Raw genomic sequence first — 24,760 nt, forward strand, 5'->3', positions numbered from 1 at the left:
AAACAAGTGACCCTGGCCCTGATTGGCTGGGCTCCCGAAGCCGCCCCCTTGTGATTGGTCAGCCGGATTCTCTTGGCTGGGCTCCAGGGCAGGGTGGTTTGGCATGTGGCTTTCTCAGGGAAGCAATACTGACAACAGGAGCCAGTTACCAGGTGTGGCCACATTGCATATCACACTGCTCTCTCTCTCCGTGTGTCTCTCTCTTTCAGAGTGAAGAAAGTAATACACTCAGAAGTAGTACTGAGTGGTGCTGATCAAATTCAGTATAATGATATTCTCCTAAATGCTATGATATTGTGGTATTTGAAGATATCGTATCGCATGTAAAGAACAACTGCACATTTCACACCGTGCTGTATAAATTATGCAATATTAAAGTGTATTTATATTCTTATTCTTATAAACAGATATAGATATAAGATATAAAGATATAAGTAAAATTAAATTGAATTCAAATGGACTTTTATTTCTTTATTTTCATACCTGACACAGCTTGTTACGATTGGACTGTTTTGTTTTGTCCTGTTTCTTCTAAAATGACACCATAAATATTAACACTAAAATGTATACACCATTAAAAATATGTTTAAGAAAATAATGACAAATTGAAAATCTGCACAGCCCGGCAAATGACCTACATTGCAATGAATGGTAGTATTTTACTGCAGGGCAGCATCACAGCTGATGTAAATTTCCCTAAACCCTTGTAAAGACTTATTTCTACAACCGTCAATTGCTGTAAAACTTTCTGAGGTGAAATGACATAACAATTGACACACAAGAGGCCTTTATGACACTTGTTGGAATAAGCCCTTATAAACGTTTATAGAGGTTTTTTCTCAATTGCTATGAAAGGCTTATGGAGATGTCATGGAGCCTTACAAATGCTGCCCTACAGTAAAGTGTTCCTGAACTGGCACTGAAAAACATTGATGTTAAACCAGAACACCCGATATATCGGCCACCAATTGATTCATCGGCATTGCTTAACTCCCCTGTATAGTATTTTTTGCGCTGCTCCATGCATTACGGTATAGCAGGACAGAGGAGGAGCTGATTTTCGTTCTCAGAGAGCAGGAGGAGGGACTGCAGCACAGTTTCAAGCGAGTCCCCCGACTGCCTCTTTAACACACAGCCTGGATGTAGCCAAGCTCCCCTTGGGCTGTTTGAGTTGAGATTTCTGGCTGGGGATCGAGTGTTGATGCAGCTCCACGGTAGAGTGAGGTCAAGTGGACTCCTGCAGTTCTGTCTCCATTATTCATATTTGCAGCGGTTGTGGTCTGTGTGTTGTGCTGCTCTAAATCTCTCGCTCCGACGTGGCTGTGAAAATGATCCACCAACAGGGCGTGACGCGCGAAGGAAGAGACGTGTGACGCTCACGTCGTCTGTTGTGCAGCAGAAACAGAACTGCCCGCTGCCCCCTCAAAAGCCCCCCCTTACCCACCCCCAAAAGACCCAGGCTGGCTAGCTGAACATACATTTTACTACAACAGATTTGTTTTCTTTTCCTCACCCTCAGTCTCTCACTTCACACACACACACATGCTCAAAAACTCTCTCTCTTCTCTCTCTCTCTCTCTCTCTCTCTCTCTCTCTTTTTTTTTTTTACTCCTCGATTGATTTGTAAAAGCTTACTGGCTGGCCTACACATTAAACACTGCCAGCCAGTCTTCTTGTCTTCTTGCAGTAATGTACACATTCTATAGAGTATCCAGAGAAATGACCTTTCAGTGACCCCTTCACCTAGTCTTTAATTATTTGTTTGAAGACAGCATGGAGTTCCCATGCTGGGTGGAGGGAATGGGGCGGGGGGAATGGGGGGTGATAATACCAGTCAGTGTGCTCACAGGGGAATGTTCAGCAGGGGAGTAAGAGAGAGAGAGAGAGAGAGAGAGAGTGTGTGTGTGTATATATATAATGCTATGCAGGCTCAGGCTATAATAAGCACTCTACCAGATGTAAATAATAAAATACGGTGGTAAGAGTTTGGAAGGACCCTGGCCTTCGCTCGTGGTCCCAAGCTGGTTACACAGTTGGGACTCACACAGGGAGGTGGTGGTTGTGGTTGGGTCCCCAGTGTGAGCGTGAGCGCGTGCAAGTGTGTGTCAGCTGGCCCCAGCTCCGGTGTGTGCCAGCTCGAGCGGCCTCTGTCTGGAGGCTCGGTGCGGGTGTTGTTCTAAGCACACCCCATTAGCAGCTCATGGGAGGAGGGAAAACAGTGTTATCAGGCCCAGCTCTGATAATCTCAATTGGCTTTACTCAAACTGATAAAAGGCGCTTTGGGGGCAGGAGTGGGCTCTGGTCAGCCCCCGCCGCGTTACTGTGGCAACAGTTTGGAGAGGGAAAACAGACGCTGTGGCCTGTGTGTGTGTGTTGTAATGTGCAAAGATGTGGCCGATGGGGACAGCGTTGACAGGAAGGGGTCAATCCCGGCGGCAGCTGGTAAAGAAACACATGAATAACTTTGGTGTGTATTCGTGTGTGGTATGCTTTTGCAAATCCGCTGTCTTTTGTTGAATGCATCTCTCTGCCAGAAATGCCATCGAATATAACAATACGTTTTGTTTTAATAAAGAAGAATTCTGCGCAAACCCCCACTAGCTGAAGTGTGAAGTGCGGCCGGTTTTTTAGGTGCTGTGTGTAGCGGTGTTCTTTGATACGCTCTGAGAGAAAGTGGGCATATTCTTCACCTGCGAGGAACATTCCTAACATTACGTGTTTATGGTCCGGATCTAGGGGCGGGAGGTTGCGCACATGGTTCTGATTTGAACCTTTGAGCGCTCTCTTTTAGGCCATGCGCGTAAGACGCAGCGTTTGGCAGGCCATGTTCTTGCTGTCTGCCCAGAAAATCCGGATAGGGGGGATTTTTTTTCTGTTTTCTTGCTCAGCTGGTTTTGATGCCGGAGGCTGAATCTCCACCTTGCCACAAGCACAGTGGCATTTCTGACAACAAAGACAAACCTCAGAGAGGACCTGACTCATGCCTTTGATTTCAGCTATCTCGGATGGATCATTATGACGGCTGCGGTTTAAAACACATTACAGGGCCTAATATTAGACCCTGCATATCTGGGCGAAAACATTTCAAGTAGTTCTGTGATATTCTAAAATTAAAGATCCCTGAGCCTGTGTGGGTTTCTAATTGCCTTCCCTCAGTACCATGCCCTCTGTTAATACCCGCCGTTTCTCTCTTTCATGTCCGAGCCTCTCATCCGTCGCACTGGAACTGAAAGGAAAAGGCAAAGAACTTTCGGTGCACTCGGGCAAATGAGCCAGACCTCTCTTTTCCCAACTGTGTGTTTTGTAAATTTAAGCGTGTCACTTTGAAAGGCCAGATTACGGGCGTTTAAGTTAATAGGAGAAGGTAAGGGCAGGTATCAGGGGTTCATGAGGGATTAGGAACCCAAATTGATTCCAGTTCTCCTTGCATCTAATGACCAGTCCTGTAGCATTGCCCTTGGTGGGTTAGGACGGGTCCCCCTCCCTTCGTTCAGGATAGCCCAGCCATGATTTGAAACCTCCCTCTAATATCAAACACATGTTGGTACCTGTAGCGTTAACTCCTCAGTTGGTGCACTTGGAGTACGTTAGAGGAGAGTCGAGTGGCCCGGCCAGCTTGCCTTTGACACGGCCCTGGGCGTCCCATTCTGACTGGAAGAAAGGGTTCCCCTGGCTGGCACTAACCTCCCGATGACCCCGCGGGCTTTACAGTCCAAAGCGGCAGGAGAGAGCAGGGCCAGGGAGGCTTTGTGGAACTGCACTTATTTGCCGCTGCGGTGGTGATAAAACTTCAGACAGCCTAATTGATGGGCTTGCTGACATAACAATACCTTGTGAAAGCACCGAGTGGCAATGCCTGGTCCTCGTTTAAAGACAGCTGGAAGGAGAGCAGAGCCCCCTACAATGCAGCCAGAGAGGGGAGCAGAGCGAGGGGGAGTCAAAGGCTGAAAAGAACCATTTGTGTCTTGCCCCTCACAAACTTTTAACTTATTCTGAATTTCTAATGAGTGATAACCCACCAAGAATAATGTTTATGTGCATGAGAGAGTGGGAGGGAGGGAGGGAGGGGTTGCTGGGAGGTTTCAAGGGGACCGGGGGGCTGACGGGCTGTGTGAAGATGCAATCCTAAAAGTCTCAGAGTGTCAGTTGCTTAGTGGCCTCACCACAACTTCATGTAATGCTTTGGGAATGGCTGTGAAGTAGCCATAGCTACCAAGAGTAATCAGAAGCTTTATTAAGCTAAAGGAATACATCATAAGGGACATTAAAAAGGATACCTTGTCGGGGGCTCCCAAGCCTGGGCGCGATCGCTCTTTTGTTGTTGTTTCTTCATTTTGATTGCTTTTCAAGGAGCCAGCCGCTAATGCGGCCATAAAGTCATGCAAATGGCTTTGCCTTTATTGTGGTCTGTAATGAATATTTGTCTCCTTTAACGGCAAGGTGATTTAAAGTGTCTTTTCGTCTTTCTCCTCTTCTCTTTCCCAGGTTCATTAACGCCAGAAGAAGAATAGTACAGCCCATGATTGACCAGTCAAATCGAGCAGGTAAAGCCACTGCCTCTTTCTGTCCTGCCGCTCTCTATTCCAGTCAGGTCTCTGGCAGATAAACATTCACACACAGTCTGCCATTACAGGGCAGGATCCTCCTCCCGTTCCCATCCTCCGCTCTGCTGTGTTCTCTATGGGACATGTTCCAATATGACCAAGCATGTTAGCTGATTGTCTCTAATTAGATGTTTCCCAATCTAGCTTGTTAGAGGTACATTAGCACACGTTCTCTGTGAAATGCTAATTGGCCACTAGAGGACTTTGCAGGAATGCTAGGAGCATTTTAGCATTTTATCTCTTCCTGATATGCTCCTTGTAATCCTTGCTAATTCATTCATTTTTAAAATATGAAGCAAAAATCCAGAGGATTTTGTGTTTATTGATTTAATTCTGACTTCTGCCTCTGGGGTGGAAGTATGGGCAGATTTACAGTTCTTGTAAACGGGTGAAAAAGACTACACATTGTAAATTGATTACCCATTGATTTGCCATATCTTGCGGAGGCCCAACTGACAAAAAGCACAGTGCAATGAAATCATAAAAATGCCACTCTGTAATCCACAAAGTCCTGCAAGAATTTATGCGGCAACTGCTGAACCCTCAGTAAAAATGATCAGCAATTAATTAGTCTTAAAGGTAGAAAGCTCTTTGGTGATTTTATAGCTGTGGTATTTGGTAGAAGTCCACAAATCGGGATGGAGACTGCATAAACGAAGTGAAGCAATTATTATAATAAGATGTGCTGAAACTGCTGCAGCTATGGTGGCTGGGATGGTGTGAATATTTGAAAGCATGCTTAGAAACTGTCACAATCAGCAAACTTCCCAAAGACAGCATGACTAACAGCTTCCCTTAATCTGCTGGGCTTATAGATTACTGGGGATAATACACTTTAGTCCTGACATACACTGTTTGTTGCTCACTTCAGAGGGTACCTCCTGTACACAGCCAATCCCCCCAACGCATGGCCAATCCTTTTAGCTCAGTCCAACAATATTTGGTAAAGGTCAACAACAGCAGCACAGAGTTCAGTAATTGAACTGTTGAACTGAAAATGGGGGTAAAATATGCTGACTGACTCTGAAGTCACTTTTTAAGGAAAAGCTCAGTTTAAGTAGAAGCTTTCTGTTTTCTGTTTACCAAGAAAACCATGTTAGCTCTGTTGTTCTAATAAACGCTTCTGTGTGTTTGTGTGTGTTTGTGTGTGTGTGTGTGCGTGCATTGGTGTGGCTGTCCGTGTTTGCATGCTGCGTCTTTGACTCACGAATGTAGCACAATGTCTTGCAGTATGTTTGGGCTGGAACTGGGCTATTTGCTGATTGTCTGGTATGTCTTTTCTTCTTCCCCCTCATGTCCACGTTTTGACTACAATCAGGTTTTCTTCTTGATCCTTCAGTGAGCCAGGGAGCAGCATACAGTCCAGAAGGCCAGCCCATGGGCAGTTTTGTGCTGGACGGCCAGCAGCATATGGGAATCCGGCCAGCTGGTAAGCCTATATCTGACCACCTGATGCCCACTTACTAACCACTGTACTGATTGCTATCGCTAGTTCCGGTTTAGTCCCTTGACCCCTGCGCTCTCCTAGCATGCCATTACAGCCTCTACACGCTTGCTGCCTGCCTCAGCTCATTCATTATTGATCTCAAGCACAACACAAGGACAAATTTCAGTCAACAGGTGCATCTCGTGGGAGGAATACACCAGCTTGCTTTTCTTGTGCTTCTTTGCTGCTTTCCTACTGTACCTGTCCCCTTTTCCCTTTTTTAGTGTCGGGCTCTATTCTTACTATCTGTGACTCATATCTCTCCTGGTGTTTCTCTCCTTTTTCCAGGGCCTATGAGTGGAATGGGGATGAATATGGGCATGGATGGGCAATGGCACTACATGTAACCCCCACCTTGTAAAACAAAACTCAATGAAAAGGGGGAAGTAAGTACAATCAGCTCTCTTTCTCTGCCTTTCCATCTCTCCGTCTTCTTTTTTCCCCCCACTGTTAAAATCCCCAAGACACCGATCCTAAGGAACGCCAAACACGCTCCACACACAACGCCTACAACGTCCCTGCACATGCATAGTGTGTCGGATGAGCCGGCTTTATGGGTCTAATGGGAGAATAGGAAGTATTCTGAAGGGTTATGCTGTGATGCCCACCCCAATGTCCCCCGAAGGAGGGGACTTGTGGCGCCAGAAGCCCAAAAACAAAGCGAAAGAGAAAAGTCCTGGCCACAAATTTATTTATCACAACAGCAGCATCACTCTCCCCATCTCCGGCAGCCAATGCAAATGTTGGACATTTAGGGAAAAAATAACATCTCCAGGGGCAGGGGCTGACGGGGAGAAATTAAGCAGGCTCCAGTGAAGCGATAAAGAAGGAGAAGTGAAACTGTCCTCGGAGTGACATAAATCTGTCTGGGGAAGGATTGATGCCCAAATTATCTTATATGCAAAGACGGGAACGCCGCAGTACATTACAGTCCCTTGGCGAGATATACGGGCCGGGGGTGACACGGCCGATCCTTCACTGGGGGGAACCCGTGTGTTTTGATTATTTTTTACAGAGAAGGGGGGGGGGTGCACAGAGTCCCGACACAAGACACAGAGACAGGAGAGACGCTGTGATGAATTCAAAGGGACGGAGACATTAAAGAATGCCTGCATATAAAGGGCTGGATTTCTCTCGCCTTTCTCCCTCTCTCACGCTCTCTTTCTTTTTCACTCGGAGGCTAAATGGCCGCTGCCTGATTAAGACGCCCATTACACCTCCTGCCAGCACCGTGGCGCTGACATTTGAGAAATCAAGACATATCGCATCCCAAAGGCGCCGGGGCAGAGGAAATTTTATTTAACACCTAAACTCCTCTGCTCAATGAGGCACAATATAATAACACTTACCTTGATTAAAAGAACCCTTTATATGTAAATAGGCAGCGGATTTTCGCAAAGGGTCACCATGGCATTTCTCCTGACAAAGCCCATACCCCCACCCTGACGCCACAGCTAATGGAGTCAAAAACGCAGAGAGCAATGTTCCCTAAAACAGCCACATAGAGACAACATTTGCTCAGCTTGGATAATTCTTAATATAGGCTATATAATTTCTAGACTATTTAATTACATAACATATTTTATGCTTCATGACCAATTACATTAATAGCTTAATACAGAGGAATATTACCCTCTCTTGATTTGATTACGCAGCCACACAATATGGTATATTTGGTAGTTAATTATCATCAGCCATTGAGCAGACTGCTCTGCTGGAGCAGGCAGAAAGAGAGTAGGCCGGTCGAGGCAGCATTATTGTCTTCAGATGGTTTTACCACTCCTGTTAATAAAGGGGGCCCGCAGATCTACTTAACAGAATGACTGCAGCTTACAAGACTTGAGATTACCAGCTTACAGTGTCAAAAACATCTGCTGGGCCTTTTAACAGAAGCCGCTCTAGGTTATATGGAGGTGAGTGCACTCCTCCTGACGTCTCTCGGCTAGATTGATTTACTTTTTTTATGACCCCGATAGTGTGCTTTTAAAAGGCCGCTTTAACAAACATGTGCATTTGAATGAAATGAAGTTGGGCGGAAAGCGAGTATTAGAAAATGGCACGGCTTTCAGCCGGCAAGATCGGCCATTAATCTCACCCTTTGCTGCTCTTTTTCCCCTGCCGGGCCCTCCTGTGTAATTTCTTAATTGCAGTGTACCAAGGTAAAGGAATGCGGAGAGTGAGCATGCCTGGTGACCTTGGGGCGACCCCTTCCCCCCCCCCCTTAACTGGCCGTTGCTAATCCCCCAGGGGTTCACATTACAAAGCAGTGAAGTCCAGGCCTCTACTGTCCCCTGTCCTGGCCCTGCAGCTTCTCAGGCCTGTTCCTGGGGTCTAGGTCTGGTCCACACCCATACCTGCCAAACCTGACTCCTCCAAGTCTCAGCACGCAGCGTAGCAGCAAAAATACCCAGTGGGTTTAGGCAAATTTGAACATCATAAAAGAACACTCTGCTTCTGTTTGGGTGCCTTTACTTCTTCTTTCTCTTTGGCTGTGGTTTTCCACTGCCCACACCACATCCTCAAGTTTGACAGCAGCCCATTCTGCTTTCTTTAAAAGTCCCCCCTGTTGGGAAAAGCATTTGCTGTGTACTATTCTTAGCTTGGTGTGTTGTGATAGTTAACCCAACCCTACATTATTTAATAACTTCTTACAGGGATTTAATTCAAATATGTTCACAGCGGTGTAGCCCCATGAGAGGCACTCTCTCTTTGTCACGGAATTCAGCCAGGGGAATTGACGAGTCTGTGTGCTGAAGTATTACTTTAGCTCGTTTCTTCACATCCTGCCAGCTTGCAGTGTCAGTGGATGGATTGTGCAGATCACTTTACTGCATGAGAACTGACCAGGAATGTATCAGGCTGACCGTATCCCACTCGCCACTGAAATGCAACAGTGTAATTTTTCATGAATGTGCTATATGAGCAGACTCACTGATAGGGACTTGCTCTGGGTGCCTTATTTAATCAGATATGCATTTCAATGGTCAGTGTGGATTTAGGTGTAGGGAATAAGGCCACTGTGTTTTGAATTCTAGAGAAAGATGCAATTTATCATTACTGTCGACCATTTGAAAATACCAGATGCCTTTAATGGAATTTGAGCATTTTATGACCAATAGATCTCTTGTAAAATTACAGTTTCTGCAACGATCCCCTGCTTCTGAATATGCTCCCAAAATACCACTTTCGTTCTAATGCCACATTAGTGATAATGATTTGAAGCACATGTCCATGCAGGTGTGTGTGTGAACAGTGTGAAAACAGGATTGCTGACTCTCTTTTCTCTCTTTCTCTTCCTGTCTGTGTGTGTGTGGTGTTCCAGGTCTGCAGGGCATGCCAGGGGAGTTCGTACCTCAGAGTGGTCCTATGGGCATGAGCATGGCACCACTACCCTACCCTCCTCCACATCCTCCTCCTCAGATGTCGCACCTGTCCCAGCTACGGCACGGACCCCCACTGCACCCTTACCTTCCCGGCCCCCCGCCGACCCACCCCGCCATGCTGATGCACGGAGGACCCCCCCATCACCCAGGAATGACCATGTCTGCACAGAGCCCCCCTATTCTGACCCCCATTGACCACAGCACTGGTGGACAAGGCCTGGACATCCACGCCCAATAGTGTAAGGGAACCTGACGACGCCAAGAGCAAGAAAAACAAGTTCAACCCCCCGACCCCACCCCAAATAAAGCGATTTTGAGACTATTTTTAAGAAAAGAGGAGAAAAAGAAAACACCGAACAGTTTTGACCAGAATTAGACACTAAAATGGAATTCCAGATGAGCTGTGATAATTTTTTATCTTGTCAATTTTGTTACTTTCATCGACAGAGGACCAAGCTGACAAGAACACTTTGTAAAGTCTTGGGCTTTTGTTAAAGATCAACGGAAGATGTTTCAACTGAACGTACAAAAGTGCAAACACACACAAACACATACACACATACTGTACACACGTACACACTCACAACACAAGCAGAAACCTAGTCACACACGCTCTCGTTTGAACCTTTTTAAATAAATCATTATGGAAGATGAAAAAACAAAAAAAACAAAAACAAGAGACTCCAAGAGTTATAACTACTGTAGTATAAAGGTATAGACACTAAGTTAAAACTTGTGCATTTTTGTTGATCACTCAATTTCTGTTTTCCTGAGCTAGTCCTAGAATAAAAGGTAACCCCCACCCCACTCCAACTACCCCCCCCCCACTTTTCACACTGTGTGTGCTGTTCCCTGAGGGAGAGATGGTCTCGTCGCAGCAATAAAAAAAAAAAATACAACAAACAAACATCTCAAAAATCTCGGCCCTAACACTAACACTACAGCGGGCAGCGGACCTGTCCGGGTAAGGACCAGAAGTAGCACTCGGCCAGAGAGGCTGCTGAGTGAAGCCTGCTCTCTCTGTACCATTCAGTTTCAACCTTCATTTCACACCCCTCTACTTTTTTTTTTTGGCTCATGAATGAATGTTTCCCTGTAGGTAAAGTTCCTAGTTTGAATTGCCCAAGCACTGGATTGTGTTGGTTTTATACATTTTTTATTTTATTATTATTATTATTTTATTTTTCTTTTTTTGTTTGTTTTTTTGTATCATGGACTCTCAGAGCAAGAGCCTATTGAAGGAAGCATATCCATGGAAAAGCAACATCCTACAGTAGTTTCCAAGCCTCTGGATCAACATACGCACCATATGGACAGGACAGACACAATGGTGGATTCTTTGGCACTTAGAGAAGCTATTGACGGTTGATGCACCAAAAAACCTAAAACTTAAACAGAAAAAAAGAAGAAGAGAAAAAAAAGAACTTAAATTATGAACTCAAAGCTTGGAGAAAAGCTAAGAGAATATTGTAACAAACTTCGTACAGAGTTCAGTCTATTAATTGTTTCATGTTAGATATTCTATGTGTTTACCTCAATTGAAAAAGAATGTTTTTGCTAGTTTCAGATCTGCTGTGGCATTGATATTGTATGTCCATGAATTCCTTCCTTTTTCAGCACGTGTTCCTCACTAGATGATAAAAAAAATGCTGTCTCCCTTAAGCTTTGTCAAAAATACATTAAATACTTGTATGAGGACTGTGACGTAATGTTTAAAAGGTGTTCAGTCACAAAATGCTGTAATAAATATTTCATTTTTGATTTTGTTAGATTCCTGTGTGCTCATGTGTGCGCTTTTAAACAACTACAAAATATTATGATTATTATTATGATTATTATTATTATTATTATTATCATTATTATTGAGTATTTAAAACAATCTGCAGCAGTTACTCATTATTATTTTTTCGTCACTTTGCTTTTATTTCCTTTTTTTAACTTATTATTTGTGTTGTATGTTTTTGGAGCAGTGTTAGTCTGAAACGGGCAGATGTAAATAGCGTGTTTTGTGCGCAGAGCTGTGTGTTCAGCACTAGTCGGAACAATAGGTGAACAGCCTGAACCCTTTACTCCTGTTGAACAAAGGCAGTGGAGTAGAAAGTAGAGCGCTGCGCGGCGCCCCCTGCTGGCTCTGCAGCTCTCCACCTGCAGCCCAGCTCCGGATCTCCCTCACTCAGCTCTCTGCTGTGAACACAGTGAGAGGGTGAGGGTGGATTTGAACACAGGCTTTGAGCTGCGCGAACAACCCAACTCCATTCGACTCTTTTATATTTTAATGGCGATTAAATGATTTGGGCGTGTGCGGTCAGCTCATATTTATAACTATCAATCTGTTGTTGTTATTATAAATTGTGATATTATTATTATTGTTATTATTATTATATTATTGTGGTTATTATTATTATTAGTAGTAGTAGTAGTATACGTGCAATAGTATAGTAGTATACTATTATTGGCACCACTAAAAAGAACAAATAATAATAATAATAATAATATTAATAATAATGTAGTGGATATTATTCTTTGCAGAGATAAATATAAAGCCATAATTGTCCTTTATTTATTTTGTACGTTTATCTGTTTAAGGACAACTGAATTTATAAAAATTGAACATTTTTGTATCTAAAATGATAAAATGCTGATGTCCAGAGAGCGCGTGCGGTTGTTACGTATTTCCACATGTTCAGGAATTAGCCAATATCTGTTTCATTAGCCCTTTGTAGCTGTTCACAGTATTTAATCGTGTAATAATAAGTACTATTAATACATGTTAAAATGACTAAACTTGCACGATTAAATATTGTGAACAATTTTAATATTGTATCCAAACTATAAATACAGTGAAGGCGCTTCACTAGCAGCTACAGCTTAAGTCCAGCGCGCGGAAATAGGAAACAGGTGTGATGTTAAGGTGGATAAAAGCCTGAAGCTGCTCCGCTTTAAAGACGCCTGTGTGTATTTTTATTTTTGTCTAATTGTCAGTAGAACAGTGTGGGCTTCTTTCTGTGGGTTTAGCTCGAGCTGAAACGCGTCTTGAGAAAAACCCGTAAAGGTTCCCCGCCTTTTTTCATCCCTCTGAATCTGTCTGAACATTTATCTGCACATTCAGACTCGCTCACGATCCGCGATCAAGCAGGACGATGAAGCGTAATTTTAACTGTTAAACGAATCCATCAAACCGTCGCTGGGTTTGGACAAACCAGACAGAAGTGCCGCCGCTCTGAGGGCAGAGATCATCAGATGCAGGGGAACAGCGCGTTATTGTGAGGGGCGAATTTTAATATTAATAGTTTTCTCCTGGTTTCTTTGCTGGGAGACAGAAGGCTGGGCTGCCTTTGCTGCTTCTCTTTGCCGATTCGGGGTGACAGGAATGATGGATGATCCAGGCGAGCTAAACAACTCCACCCCTTCATCTCCTCTCTGTCAGAGCTACTTGGGCCACTGCTGCTGGAATAAAACGCGCAATATTTCCCCCTCCAAAACCCCCCCACGACGGGCCCCCCAAACCACATTACATGTCCACAATAAAGCAGAGAGAACGAGAGCAGCCGTGTGCACAAAGGCAACATGTTAATAAACCCTTAACCCTGAGTAATATCTGATCTGCAGGAGAAGACTGCAGACCCTCGCCGGAGAGAAGCCCGGGTGCAGCTCTGCTCGATACGCAGCTAATGAAAGTAGCTTTAATTAGAAATCCGGCCCGAGCGCGCGCTCTTTACCAGGACTCGCATTTGCTGCTTTCTTAGCTTTTCTTTCTGATTTCAAGAGAAAAGGAAGGGTAGAGAGAGAGAGAGAGAGAGAGAGAGAGAGAGAGAGAGAGAGAGAGAGAGAGAGAGAGAGAGAGAGAGAGACGGAATGAGTTGCTTTGATTTTTATATTTGTTATTTCTTACATTTTTAGCATTTATTTAGCTAGTTATGATTTATAAGGGACAATTAAGGGGGTATATATATATATATATATATATATATATGTAGAAAATAAATACTATTATTTTATTTTATTTTTTTAGAATGTTTCTTTTTTTGCCTCAGATATTTTCTCCTTTTTTATTTATCAACGTACTCATTTATCCTCATTTATCCTCATTTATCCTCATTTATCCTCATTTATCCTCATTTATTTTCCTTTTTTTTGGTAAATATAAACTAAAGCTCCAGTGCTTAATGTTGTTGAATGACACTACAGTGTGCATTATGTTGTTTAACACTAGCAGTGTTCTGAACTTTATTTTCCATTAGCTTTCATTGCCTAATGATTTATATACTAATTATATATATATATATTATATATATTATATATATATATCAGTTCTATTCGGGATTCGGTGTTGGTATTATATTTTATTCGAGTATTAGTTCCTGATCGGGCGCTTTTCGTCAGTTTTTCAGTCAGTGTATGTTTTGTGTGAACAGTCTTTCCACGTTTTTAATCTTCGCACTTGTTTATTTGGTCTTGTTTTTATATATATTTATATTTATATTTATATATATATTTACAGCGACTGCCTCTCTGTCCTATTCAGATGCAGGCTGTTGTGTTTTTGGGAGCGTTTCAGCACTTTCTCTCTGCGCGTTTGCCATGAGGTGTCTCAGTGACAGCGTTATGTATGTGAGGGGGCTCCTCGGAGAAAAGGCCACATTTCGGTGATCATTTATCACTGTCAGCCACATAATGATCCTCCCTGCACCCCCCTATTGATGAGGATAATTACATTAGCTCCCAGTGACTGATCAATAAAGCGCGGGGAAAATGCTTTATTATAACCCACCTAAATGCCCTGGGACGGGGGGCTTGCTGTTCTCTTCCTCCCCCCCGGTTTCTTTTGTTTTTCTTCTAGCACAGAACGGACAGAGCAGCGAAACGGAGCGTTTGAGGAGTTTTAGGAAAGACTGGAGCAGCGTTTTCTCTCTTTGTTTCTGCTGCTCGCGACTGCCCTGCACAGCACACACACACACCGAGCCTTTCAGCACTGATCAGAAGAGCACCTTAACCCTGATCTTTCATACACACACTTCAGTCTGCTTTTAAAAAGCCCCTTAATCCGAACCCTGTCCTTCACCCAGCCTGATGTTGTCCTCAGTGTCTGCAGGACTGTGTGGGTTCATGCAGAATGGCTGCAGCTGAGCTGCTCTAGCAGTGTTGGTGGGTCTTAAGGCAGAGGTCAGAAATTCTCAGAGCAGACCAACACTTCTTATAATGAGGCTCAACAGACGAGGCTCAACACAGGGCACACAGCGATGCTTTTAGTGTGTGTGTGTGTGTGTGTGTGTGTGTGTGTTTTAATTGTCAACAACTTATTCCCTGCAGGAATGTCTATAACTCTCTCCTCCAGCCTAATTCTCCGCGGTGTTCAATGCCAACTTGCATTTATTCAGCCTTGAACAACGCGCTCGCGAGACACTTCAGCAGAGCCAATTTAGCATTTATGATATAGCACATAAACACTTTTGTTATGGGGAAGGAAATACATTAAAACACAGTGCTCTAATTTGTATTTATTTATTTATTTATTATTTATTTATTTTGTTACGTATTCAGTACGGCATGCAGCGTTTATCATTATTTTATTAGTACATGTATATTTATCACACACACGAGCATATATACAATATGAACATCATATACTGTTCTATAATACATATATATTTACTTATATGTGTGTTTTTATTTTATATATTATATATTGCATTATTATTATAGTTTATTTGATATATTATACACTATATATACACTATATTTGCTGAATATATATATATGTAATTTTTTAATCATTACATTTAATTTCTACTTTTATTTTATCATTATATATATATATATATATATATATATATATATATATATATATATAATCATATACACACACACACACACACACACGTGTCGGTATAGGAGAAAGACTGCTCTTAAACAGGCTACAGGTTTCTTCTCCAGCATAAAACACACTGTGTGTGTGTGTGTGTGTGTGTGTGTGGTGTGTGTTCCAGCCAGTGTGACAGAGGGCAGGGTGTGGAGGTGTGCAGTAAAGGATCACCTCCATAAGCAGCATCTCTCCTCTGAATTAGAGCTCATTTCTCCTGAGTGCCTCACTGCGAGCCGAGTCTCCCCGTTTCTTCAGCGATGGACAGAGCAGTTAATGAGTGCGGTCTCCTGGCTGAAGGCTGAAGGCTGGACTCAGGAACACACAGGCCGGGACAGGCTGAAACGGTCAGAGCAGCAGTTACAGGGAGGAGAGACAAAACAAAACGGGGCCATTTGCCTTGAAAATAGCTAAAGAGCAATAGAGTAAAATGGCTGTGAGTTTTAGTCAAGCCTCAAGGATGTTGAGCTTTTATTCCGCAATCAGTTGAGATTTAATTAGGTAGCTCGCGGCACGCTGAGCTGATATTTCCTCATTAGGCTTTCCTGCTAATGTTGGGCTCAGATCTGCTCGCGCGCTCAGAAGAGCGGCTAGCGTGGCGAATAACTATTGCCCACATGGGTGGAAGTAACAGCAGCAGCATGCTGATCACCAGTCGCTGAGTGTCGATAACTTTGATTAAAATATAGTTTTATTTATTTGAAGAACAAATTAAACAAAGGTTAGAAATATTCAGCTCAGGGCAGAAAAGTGAGACATTTTGCAAGAAGTGTAAATAAGAGAAAATGCTTGCCATGGAGGACAGCAGGAGAGAGAGAGAGAGAGAGAGAGAGAGAGAGTGAGTTCTCCGCCCATGCTAAGCAAAAGGACCCCTGAGTCCGGTACTGTGGCATCGTCCTGGCGCCCCCTGCTGGTAGACTGCGTTCCTCTGGCTACACCGAGTGCTGAAGACGCAAGAAGACGAGCGCCGTTTCCATCGTCCACCAGGCTTCTCAACACAACCAATAGCATAAATGTGCCCAGTCTTATCATGTCTTCATCATCGAGCCATAAAAGCTGCCCAGCTCACCTGCCCTTACCTGCCTGAACACCCCGAGCACAACAGAGCGAGAGGAGGAAACCGTGTAACTCATCTATCACTGCTTCCTCCTGGCAGCCAGTCCAACCACAGAGAGCACCTCTCCAATCACATGTTTAATATAGTGTCTCATATCATTAATAATAATAATATTCATAATATTATTCATATTCATATTCATATTATTATTATTCATATTATTATTATTATTATTATTATTATTATTATTATTAATAATAATAAAAATAATAATCAAGGGTCTCTATTAAATTTCCAGAGGTAGCTTGTATGAAGGCACTCTATAGATGATTTGATCAATAATATCAATAATCGTGTCTAGTGTTAATGCACGCGCTCTGCAGCGCCGGCTCGACGTGCTGCACAGTTACGTGTTCATTGTATCCTCCTCAAATGAATGACCTTCCTGCTTATGCGGATTGTCCAGACAGCCGTGCACTATCCGGCCTGTCACCTCTCCCAGCCATGGGAATAAAAGCCTGGGGAAGGCACTAGTGCTGCACTCCTGCTAATAACGGCCCAGCCATTCATCTTTGGGCCACTTGAACATTATGACTGAAAGAATGGGATCAGTAACCATTATCTTCTGGGATGGCAGTTAAAACCACTCCTTATTTTCCAACACAAAATAATGGCGTGGCCGAACCGACCGGGGGGCACGAACGGGTGGGTAGCTATGATTCAGGATTGTTAGTTATTTACATAGCTTTATATCACAGCGAAATATCACGGGAATATATTATTATTATTATTATTATTATTATTATTATTATTATTACTACTACTATAACAAATAGCCACGGTACTAACAGTATGTTATATACAATATCAATAATAATGCTAGCAAAAAGTAAGCAAATGTCGTTGTCCTGTATACTGTGAAAATGTAAAAATGTTAAATCATTATATATTATTACATCTATTATATATAGATTATATGTATTATATACTTTGGATAGTGTGTGTTCTGTGGGAATGAGGGCTGATACTAATTGCAAGAAGGTTCAAACGGTAAACAGTGTAAATGCAGATTACATCAGATTAGCTCTGAGGCTCTTTGAAGTGAGCGCGTTTCTGGCTACTCAGTGAGAGAGAGAAAAGCGGTCAAAGAGGCAGAAAATGTAAGCATGTAAGCTCTGCGGCTTTACAGCCCCATAACGAGATTTAATCCACATTTGGAAGACAAATCTGGTCGAATTAGAATTGGCCACTTTTGAGAACAATTCCTCTAAATACCCACCTTAGAGAAAATATACTGCACTACTACGTCAGCATATGATTATATATATGTATATATATATATGTATATATATATATATATATATATAGATAGATAGATAGATAGATAAATAGATAAAATTGGGTGCCAGTAAAGACACATTTGAATTATTTCCTACATGAGAATAAATCCTCAACATTAAGCAAATAAATAAACATAAACATAAATATGAATATACATGTTCTGTACATTTTACACAAAATTATAATTTAATTTCTGAATTTAACATTTTGTTAAATGTGCCATTACTTTGCAACACCATCACTGCTTTCTTCATATGTTGTATGTAATAAGTAGATAACCATTAAGTTTATTAACTGTTAAATAACTTTTGCTTTACAATGTGCAGAAGTGTGTCTCTGTGTAGACTATGATGTTTTTACTTATACAAAATCAGAAACACCTTTTGCATATATTATCTATCTGTCTGTCTGTCTGTCTTTCTGTCTGTCTATCTGATATTAGATGGCTGGCTAGATAGATCTAGACAGATGGATTAGAATTGATTACAAAACACATTATAATTATAAAACACTGAAATGAATGTCAACTAAAATATTGTATATATATATATATTGCTGTATATAAATTCAAAACATATATAAACACACTGTACTGCACATGTATGTCTTCCTACTGCATCAACCCTCAACCAGGATTACGCACATAAGGAAAATACTGGGCAGGGAACCATGCCCCACACCACCTCATAGATCCTTTGTGACAATACAGCACAGTGGACTTGTGTGTCAGTGTGTATCCAGCTAAAGGAGGAGAGAGATAGTGGGGACCCTGTTAGCAGTTGGAAGCCCTGGTGCTGAAAACCAATAGCTGGTGTCAAGAGCTGTTTTAGACCTATCCGGGCAGCTTGTGGCAATAAATAGCAACAAGAGATGTCCAAACTATGACATAAGACAGCTCGTGAGCTCAGGCCACCGGCATGGATCATATGCGGAGTGGAGTGGTCCGTTCTGCAGAGACGGAGCAAGTCACAAATTCAAACAGCTGCTTTCTCAACACTGTGCGTTTCACCCGGCCAGCATTAATGCTCAGATAAGCTTAGTTGAACTAGCAATGCAGCATATCTTATCTGTACGCTGGTGCGATAGCTAAGAGAATAGCTAGCTGTAATTGACGTTGGCCCAATAGCAAGTTTAATGGTAAAATGAGGGTGTGTATGTGTGTGTATGGTGGTGGTGGTGGTGGTGGGTGGGTGGTGGTTTGTCATATACTGACACACCTGGAGACAGGAAGACGTAAAGTGAGGTGGTTTAATGCAAAATCTTAATTATACCTTTCTGGTTATTGTGCTAATGTAATGACAGTAATTACGGGCACTGATTATGTACCCTGGGTCATTCACAAGCCTCAGTGTATAGATCTAAAATTCTGAAGGTGGTATGCAAATCAGCTACGAACAGAGAGAAAAAGAACAAGCAGGAAATGTGATCAAATGTTTTGTCTCTCTTTTTTTTTTTTTTTTTTGTAGCCTTTAGTGGAAACTTTTAGTGGTTGCATCGATATTTAGAATGGCCAGAAAGGAATAACAAAATATCATACACGATTTGCATTGGACATGAAATAAATGAGGAGTGAGGAGCTTTTTTTCTCTCTACTGCTAAACACAAAGATGCGTTTGTTGATGGCAGTAAACCAGATGGAAATAAACCAGATGTTTTGCATCAGCCTGCCACTGATGGTGCTATAATGCATTAAGTAAAAAATGCCCCATAATCACAAAGAGAAGGGATCCTCAGCACTAGCACTGTTAAGCAGACAGTCAAGGCCTCCTAAGAGTTCAGTGCTATTAGCAGGGAGTTGGCATGAGTTGATTATATGAATGGGCGGCTAGGTATAGTTGAGGTTTCAGATCTAATGAGCTATTAAAAATGTATCACTAAAAGTAAACAAGTGCCCACGTTAATTCGTTAGGAGCAGACAATGCTTCCAGCTAAACAGTTAATTGCTCACTAGAGCACAACCCAGCACAATGCTCATAAAGGAGTTGGACTAGAGGGGAGGGGAGAGGTGCACATTGCCACCCCCTGCTTATACATGCATGGTCTCCTCCCCTGACCACTGTCCTACCCTTCCCAAAAATATTATGTTGCCACTGGCAACAATTTAATAAAATAACCAATCACATCTGCCTTTTCAAACATTTCCGAAATCAGGCAGAGACCGTCCGTAATGGTACGTTGTCTCATCTCCGTGTTGAGAGTTCTCAACACGATTTATTGCATAGTGATAAATGATCATTGGGCTTGTTTTGGCAATAGCAGAGGATACTTATGAATGACCGTCTGAAGCAGCCTGCAGGGTTGGGCTCTCCACTATCAGCAGGATTGGTGGCTCTGATTGTGTTTGGAAAGCTAGGGTTAAGTGTGCAGAGACACACATGCATACACACACACATGCACGGAGCATTACTATCGAACAAGAACATTTGTTTCATAATAACAAGGCAGTGACAGCTCTCATCAGGAGATCTCGCTCACAATTGTGAACTTGTGGGCAGAGAGCGCCACAGTTTGTTTTTCCTGTATCGAATGTTCCCTCAGTTCTCCCTCCAACTACACAATCACATTTTCCTAGCTCAGACTTTTAATCACACATATTCCAGAATTCCACGCCTTCCCCAGCTTCCCCCTCCGCATGCTGCTGTCCCCTCCTCGTCATGAATCAGGCTCCACAGACCTAGGTGCATGCTGTCACAGTCCAAATCCCACTTCAGTTCTTAATCTTTAAAAAAAAAAAAAAGGGAGGGGGGGGGGGGGGCAACATATTGACCGCTGAGGAAGAAGCAACTGTCCCGTCCCACATCCTCCTTCCACCCCCCGAAGTACTTTCTTCAGGTGTGGAATCAAAAGAGCCTTTATTTCAAGGTTTCCCCTCATGTCTTAAACTCGTACTGTAAAAAGAGCAAATCAAATCAGACAGGACAATATAGCAACTGTACGTTAGACTGAGGTCAGAGAACAGAGCGCTCTTAAACAGAGCATAAAAACATATGTCTCCTGTCTAGCAGAAAAAGCTAGCCTACTACAAGACCTAAAAAAGTAAACCCCTCCTTGCTTGCAATTTTAACATTTATTATGGTTAAAAATGTGTTTCTTGCTGGATTCTTCACTTATATACTCATGTTGTGCACATTTCTACTAATCTTGATTGTAATAACTGCCATTTGATCTAACAGGAAAACTTACATGCTGCCAATATTGTTACATGCATAAGCATTGAATAACAAACAAAATGCTGGCATATTTTATTAAACAGACAGTATGATGTTTAACTAAAGTGTATGATATTTTGGTATTTAATTGGATTGATTGTGTGACTGTCCGCAAAATAATCTCTGTGCACTGGCTGCTACACAGGCCCAAAGCTGGTTAATCCACCCCTGTCCTTAACAGTGGGGAAAGGCATTCATTTGTTTTTCTCTAAACATACCATGGCTCACTGCGGCCAAAGAACTTTAGCCTTGTTTAGATGGTCCTTGATAAAATGATCTCGCTGAATTTTAAGTGAATGTAGGGACAAATTGTTTGAATTACCTTCCCAGCACTTCTACAAGCAGGTAAGCTTTTATGTCTTTCAGACCTCAACTCTACCTCTGTCGCTTCCATCAACTGAGATTTATTAATTACAGCCTTGTCCTGCTGTGTGGGCATCAATTAAATTAGGCTTGATGAGCATTTATTACATTTTGAACTTTGCATTACCTTCCTAACACTGACTATGAACAAGTCCTAGTCCTAAACGGCTATTTTTCTAGTAAGGACCACAGCCTGGAGGGATGAAACATGGAGGCCGACTCCAGGAACCTTAAGGGTGGAGTTCGGGGTGGCTTTGTGGTAGGAGCGAGAGGCTGAGATCCCCAGTAGCTAAGGTGAGCCTTGAAAAGGAATGGAGGAGATGGGGTGGAGAAGTGGATGGTACATATTGCTCAGAGGAGGAGTTCAGGGTGTGGTCCTTCTCCCAAACTTTAGTCATGTCATAACTCCACTCGAGGTCTGAGACCTTGGTAAAAGTTATCTGAGAGCTGAAATTTTTGGGGGGTGACCAAACTTTTGCATGGTGCTGCTTTCATTTTTCTTCCTCTCTACAATTGTGCAAAAGAAAATGAATACACTTAACTTACTTAAATGCTAAACAGAATTTGGAGGTATTATAAACTCTTTACAGCAACCAATTCTGACAAATGTTTGCACACCAATGTAGGTCTCATTAATAGAAGCTGTATTATTGTACATTAACTCACACAACTTGTAGACTGTGGTTTAGGTAGATATCTTCCTTTTAAGTTCCTTAAGCTCTTATGTTTCTTCGTGACAGTGTGGTAAACAGACCAAATTACTCTTACTTCAGTTTAAAGGCCCTTACAGTGAAATGTTATTTACTATGTGAAACAGTTCATCCTGCAACTGTTCAAGTCTCAAATAATCGGTATAGAAATATTCAAATATCACTTTATAAAATGTTATTCAGTTCTCATGTATGTATTATGAAACCCTACATATGCTAGTTCTCAAAATGAGCAATGTACATTTGTCTACTTACGCTGATAGATATGCAGTTTTGCTACTGTAGTGGTAGCTTTTACACCTATATTATATTGCACTTCAGATGTAAGCCATGAAAAAAAGCAAAACGGTCAATCTGAACTCCAGACCACACCTCTATGTTTGAACAGTATGAGGCCCTCATACCCATTCCATACCTCACTTAGCAAGCACTGGGGTTTCAACACTCCAACACAGAATCTGTGCAGGATATCTAGGGTTCCACAAACTGGGAATCCCTCCTACAGAAGCTAGCTAATGTTACAGGGAGGGATCTTGAAGATACTTTAGACTGCTCATGTTGCAGCATCAAATAAGTGGACATTCCAATGACTGTCACTAGTGCGGTGTTGTTTTTGCCTTGCAGTCAAAATAAGTCAGTGATCAATCTTTGATTCCCAAAATGACGTCCATTCCCACAGAAAGTCACGTAAGGAATCAGTGGAACATTTCACAACTCCTGTGAAGTGTGTATGGCCACTAAAACCGTAAAAGCAACCAGTAATTCAGGCTGCCTCAGAGTCCAGAATCTACTAAATATGAAAATCAATCCTAAAAGGAGCAAGCTTCATGATGAAACGCATACATGTTACCTGGGGTGAACTTGGCCGAGCGCTCTTAGTAACAGGATTTAAAATCAAAAGTTCTCCATGGTGCTGGAAAGAGATCACAGAAGGATTTCTAATTGTTACTAAAAAAATGTTAGGTTGTCCCCTCCTTTGCCTGTGTGTGAGCACCAGAGTGGATCAGAGCTAAATCTAAAGCAGCACATGATCGCACACCTGCTGTGGCAGTGAAAGATAGATATGTTAATGGTGGAGTGAACACAGCTGTGCTCAGACTGCTTACAACCTCGGCCAAAGTTAAACATCAGCTGAAACGCTATTTCGTGCCTGCACATATATCCAGTCAGATTGTAATAACAATGTGAAGCTATTCACGCCTAAGGGACGACTAGTTTTTTCCCCCAACCCCCCTCCAAGCTTTTTTTTTTTTTTTTTTTAATAAAAGCTTTACTTACACCGGCTGTACATTCACTTTACAAAAATGCTGCTTCTTTTTAATCTGACTCGAACAGAAAAGCTTCAGCAGAGGTCTGCAGGACGTTTTCTGTAAGAGGTTTATACAGATGCAGTGTGTAGATAAAGAATATTTTCTTTACAGTTTTGCCAGGAGCGTGATTCCGCCTCTGCCAACGGAGTGTAAAGTATGATTTATGTTTGGCTTTTGACAGATGTGGTTTCGGAAATTCACGTCTAGATCTGCACTCTTTTCTTTGTGGGTCATGAGCCAGTTTTAGAGTGTAAACAAATACAGGGGAAAGAAGTAAGCACAGTGTCTTTATCTCTCTGAGCTTCTTGAACATGCTTCCCATCGAGCCTCGGGCCTGTCCGCAGCCCTCTCCTGAACAGTCTCTGTGCTTGGTCGGTCCAGTAATGCGGAGAGCATGCTGAGCACTGCTGCAGCCCATTATGTGAGCCTCCCTCCCACATTAATAAGCACAATTCTCTGCGGACGGCCATTCTTTGGCGTATTGTCAGGGTAAGCGTATAGCAGTCTGCTGTTAGGAGATGTATAGCTGTGGTAAGAATGCACATCAGGAACGGAGGACTGGACTTACATTTGATAAGATGACCCTGGAAGTAGAAATTTACTCAAAATATGGCAGTTGTTCTTTGCATCGTGTAAAAATTGGATGATGAATGGACCAATAGAAATGTTTCAAAATGACTTGGAATAAAGTCTTTTAACATTACTAACCATTGAAAGTAAAGAAGGTTTGTTTGTCTCCTGTAAAGTTGCTTTTTTGGAGATGCTGTGTTTTTGTGACTGTGACAGTTAGTATAGATGATGTACAATTTCTGGCCATAAAAGCACTCATTAGAGACCATGATGGCACTGGAGCACAACTCTTTTTCTAACAAGATCTAATCTAAAACCAGAGAAATTAAAAGACAACATTAAGACATTAAGTACAAGTAGAGAAAAAAAATCAAGTGACGTAAAACTGCATCTGCTTTGTGGAAATCTCAGAAGCCTCATCTCATCTATTACTGTTCTTTGTAGTGAAGTAAGAAGGGCAGTATTTGGTTTGCATTGTGTGCAGAAAGTAATTTATAGAGGTTGACCCAAGCTTCTCTTTTGTGCAACAGCCATCTTGAAAAACAATGGCAGGAAGACTTGAAACCTGAGAGGAACTGAATCTGCTGTTTACCATTTTTTCTCCTTCTTTATTCCACATTGCATCCCCTGCCCATTTAAAAAGCTTGTTTTCGTGTCCAAGAGGAGCTGTAAAGTGATGTCTAAGCATTCCATGGCTGTGCAATAAGGCTCTGTTAACTGGACGCTGGGGGGCCGTTGTTTTGTACCGTTCGGAGAAATGGGCTCGGCAGAGGAAACCATGGCCGCCCCATGACCCTTCTCTGACCCCCGGTCCTCAAGGCCTAAATAGGGTGGGGGCTGCTTTAGGGTTAGAGGTTTAAGGGTAAC

At 42.4% G+C, this 24,760-nt stretch overlaps 1 protein-coding gene across 7 annotated transcripts in view; it reads left to right on the top strand.

Annotated features, from left to right (window-relative positions):
• meis2a (Meis homeobox 2a) overlaps positions 1 to 11,238 on the top strand; it is a 79,013-nt gene extending 67,775 nt beyond the window's left edge. For 4 of the 7 annotated variants that reach the window (XM_072689212.1, XM_072689215.1, XM_072689217.1 and 1 more), the window contains 4 exons: positions 4,486 to 4,544; positions 5,923 to 6,033; positions 6,379 to 6,476; positions 9,413 to 9,502. In XM_072689212.1, the coding sequence (XP_072545313.1) occupies positions 4,486 to 4,544; positions 5,923 to 6,033; positions 6,379 to 6,437 (229 nt within the window). In that variant the 3' untranslated portion in view covers positions 6,438 to 6,476; positions 9,413 to 9,502. Of the gene's footprint in view, positions 1 to 4,485; positions 4,545 to 5,922; positions 6,034 to 6,378; positions 6,477 to 9,412 lie in introns of all 7 variants that reach the window. The other 3 variants (XM_072689214.1, XM_072689218.1, XM_072689219.1) reach the window with 2 other exon arrangements.
• Positions 11,239 to 24,760: the final 13,522 nt, after the last annotated feature.

The sequence above is a fragment of the Salminus brasiliensis genome, chromosome 10 (assembly GCF_030463535.1).
Source record: "Salminus brasiliensis chromosome 10, fSalBra1.hap2, whole genome shotgun sequence".
Taxonomy (NCBI): domain Eukaryota; kingdom Metazoa; phylum Chordata; class Actinopteri; order Characiformes; family Bryconidae; genus Salminus; species Salminus brasiliensis.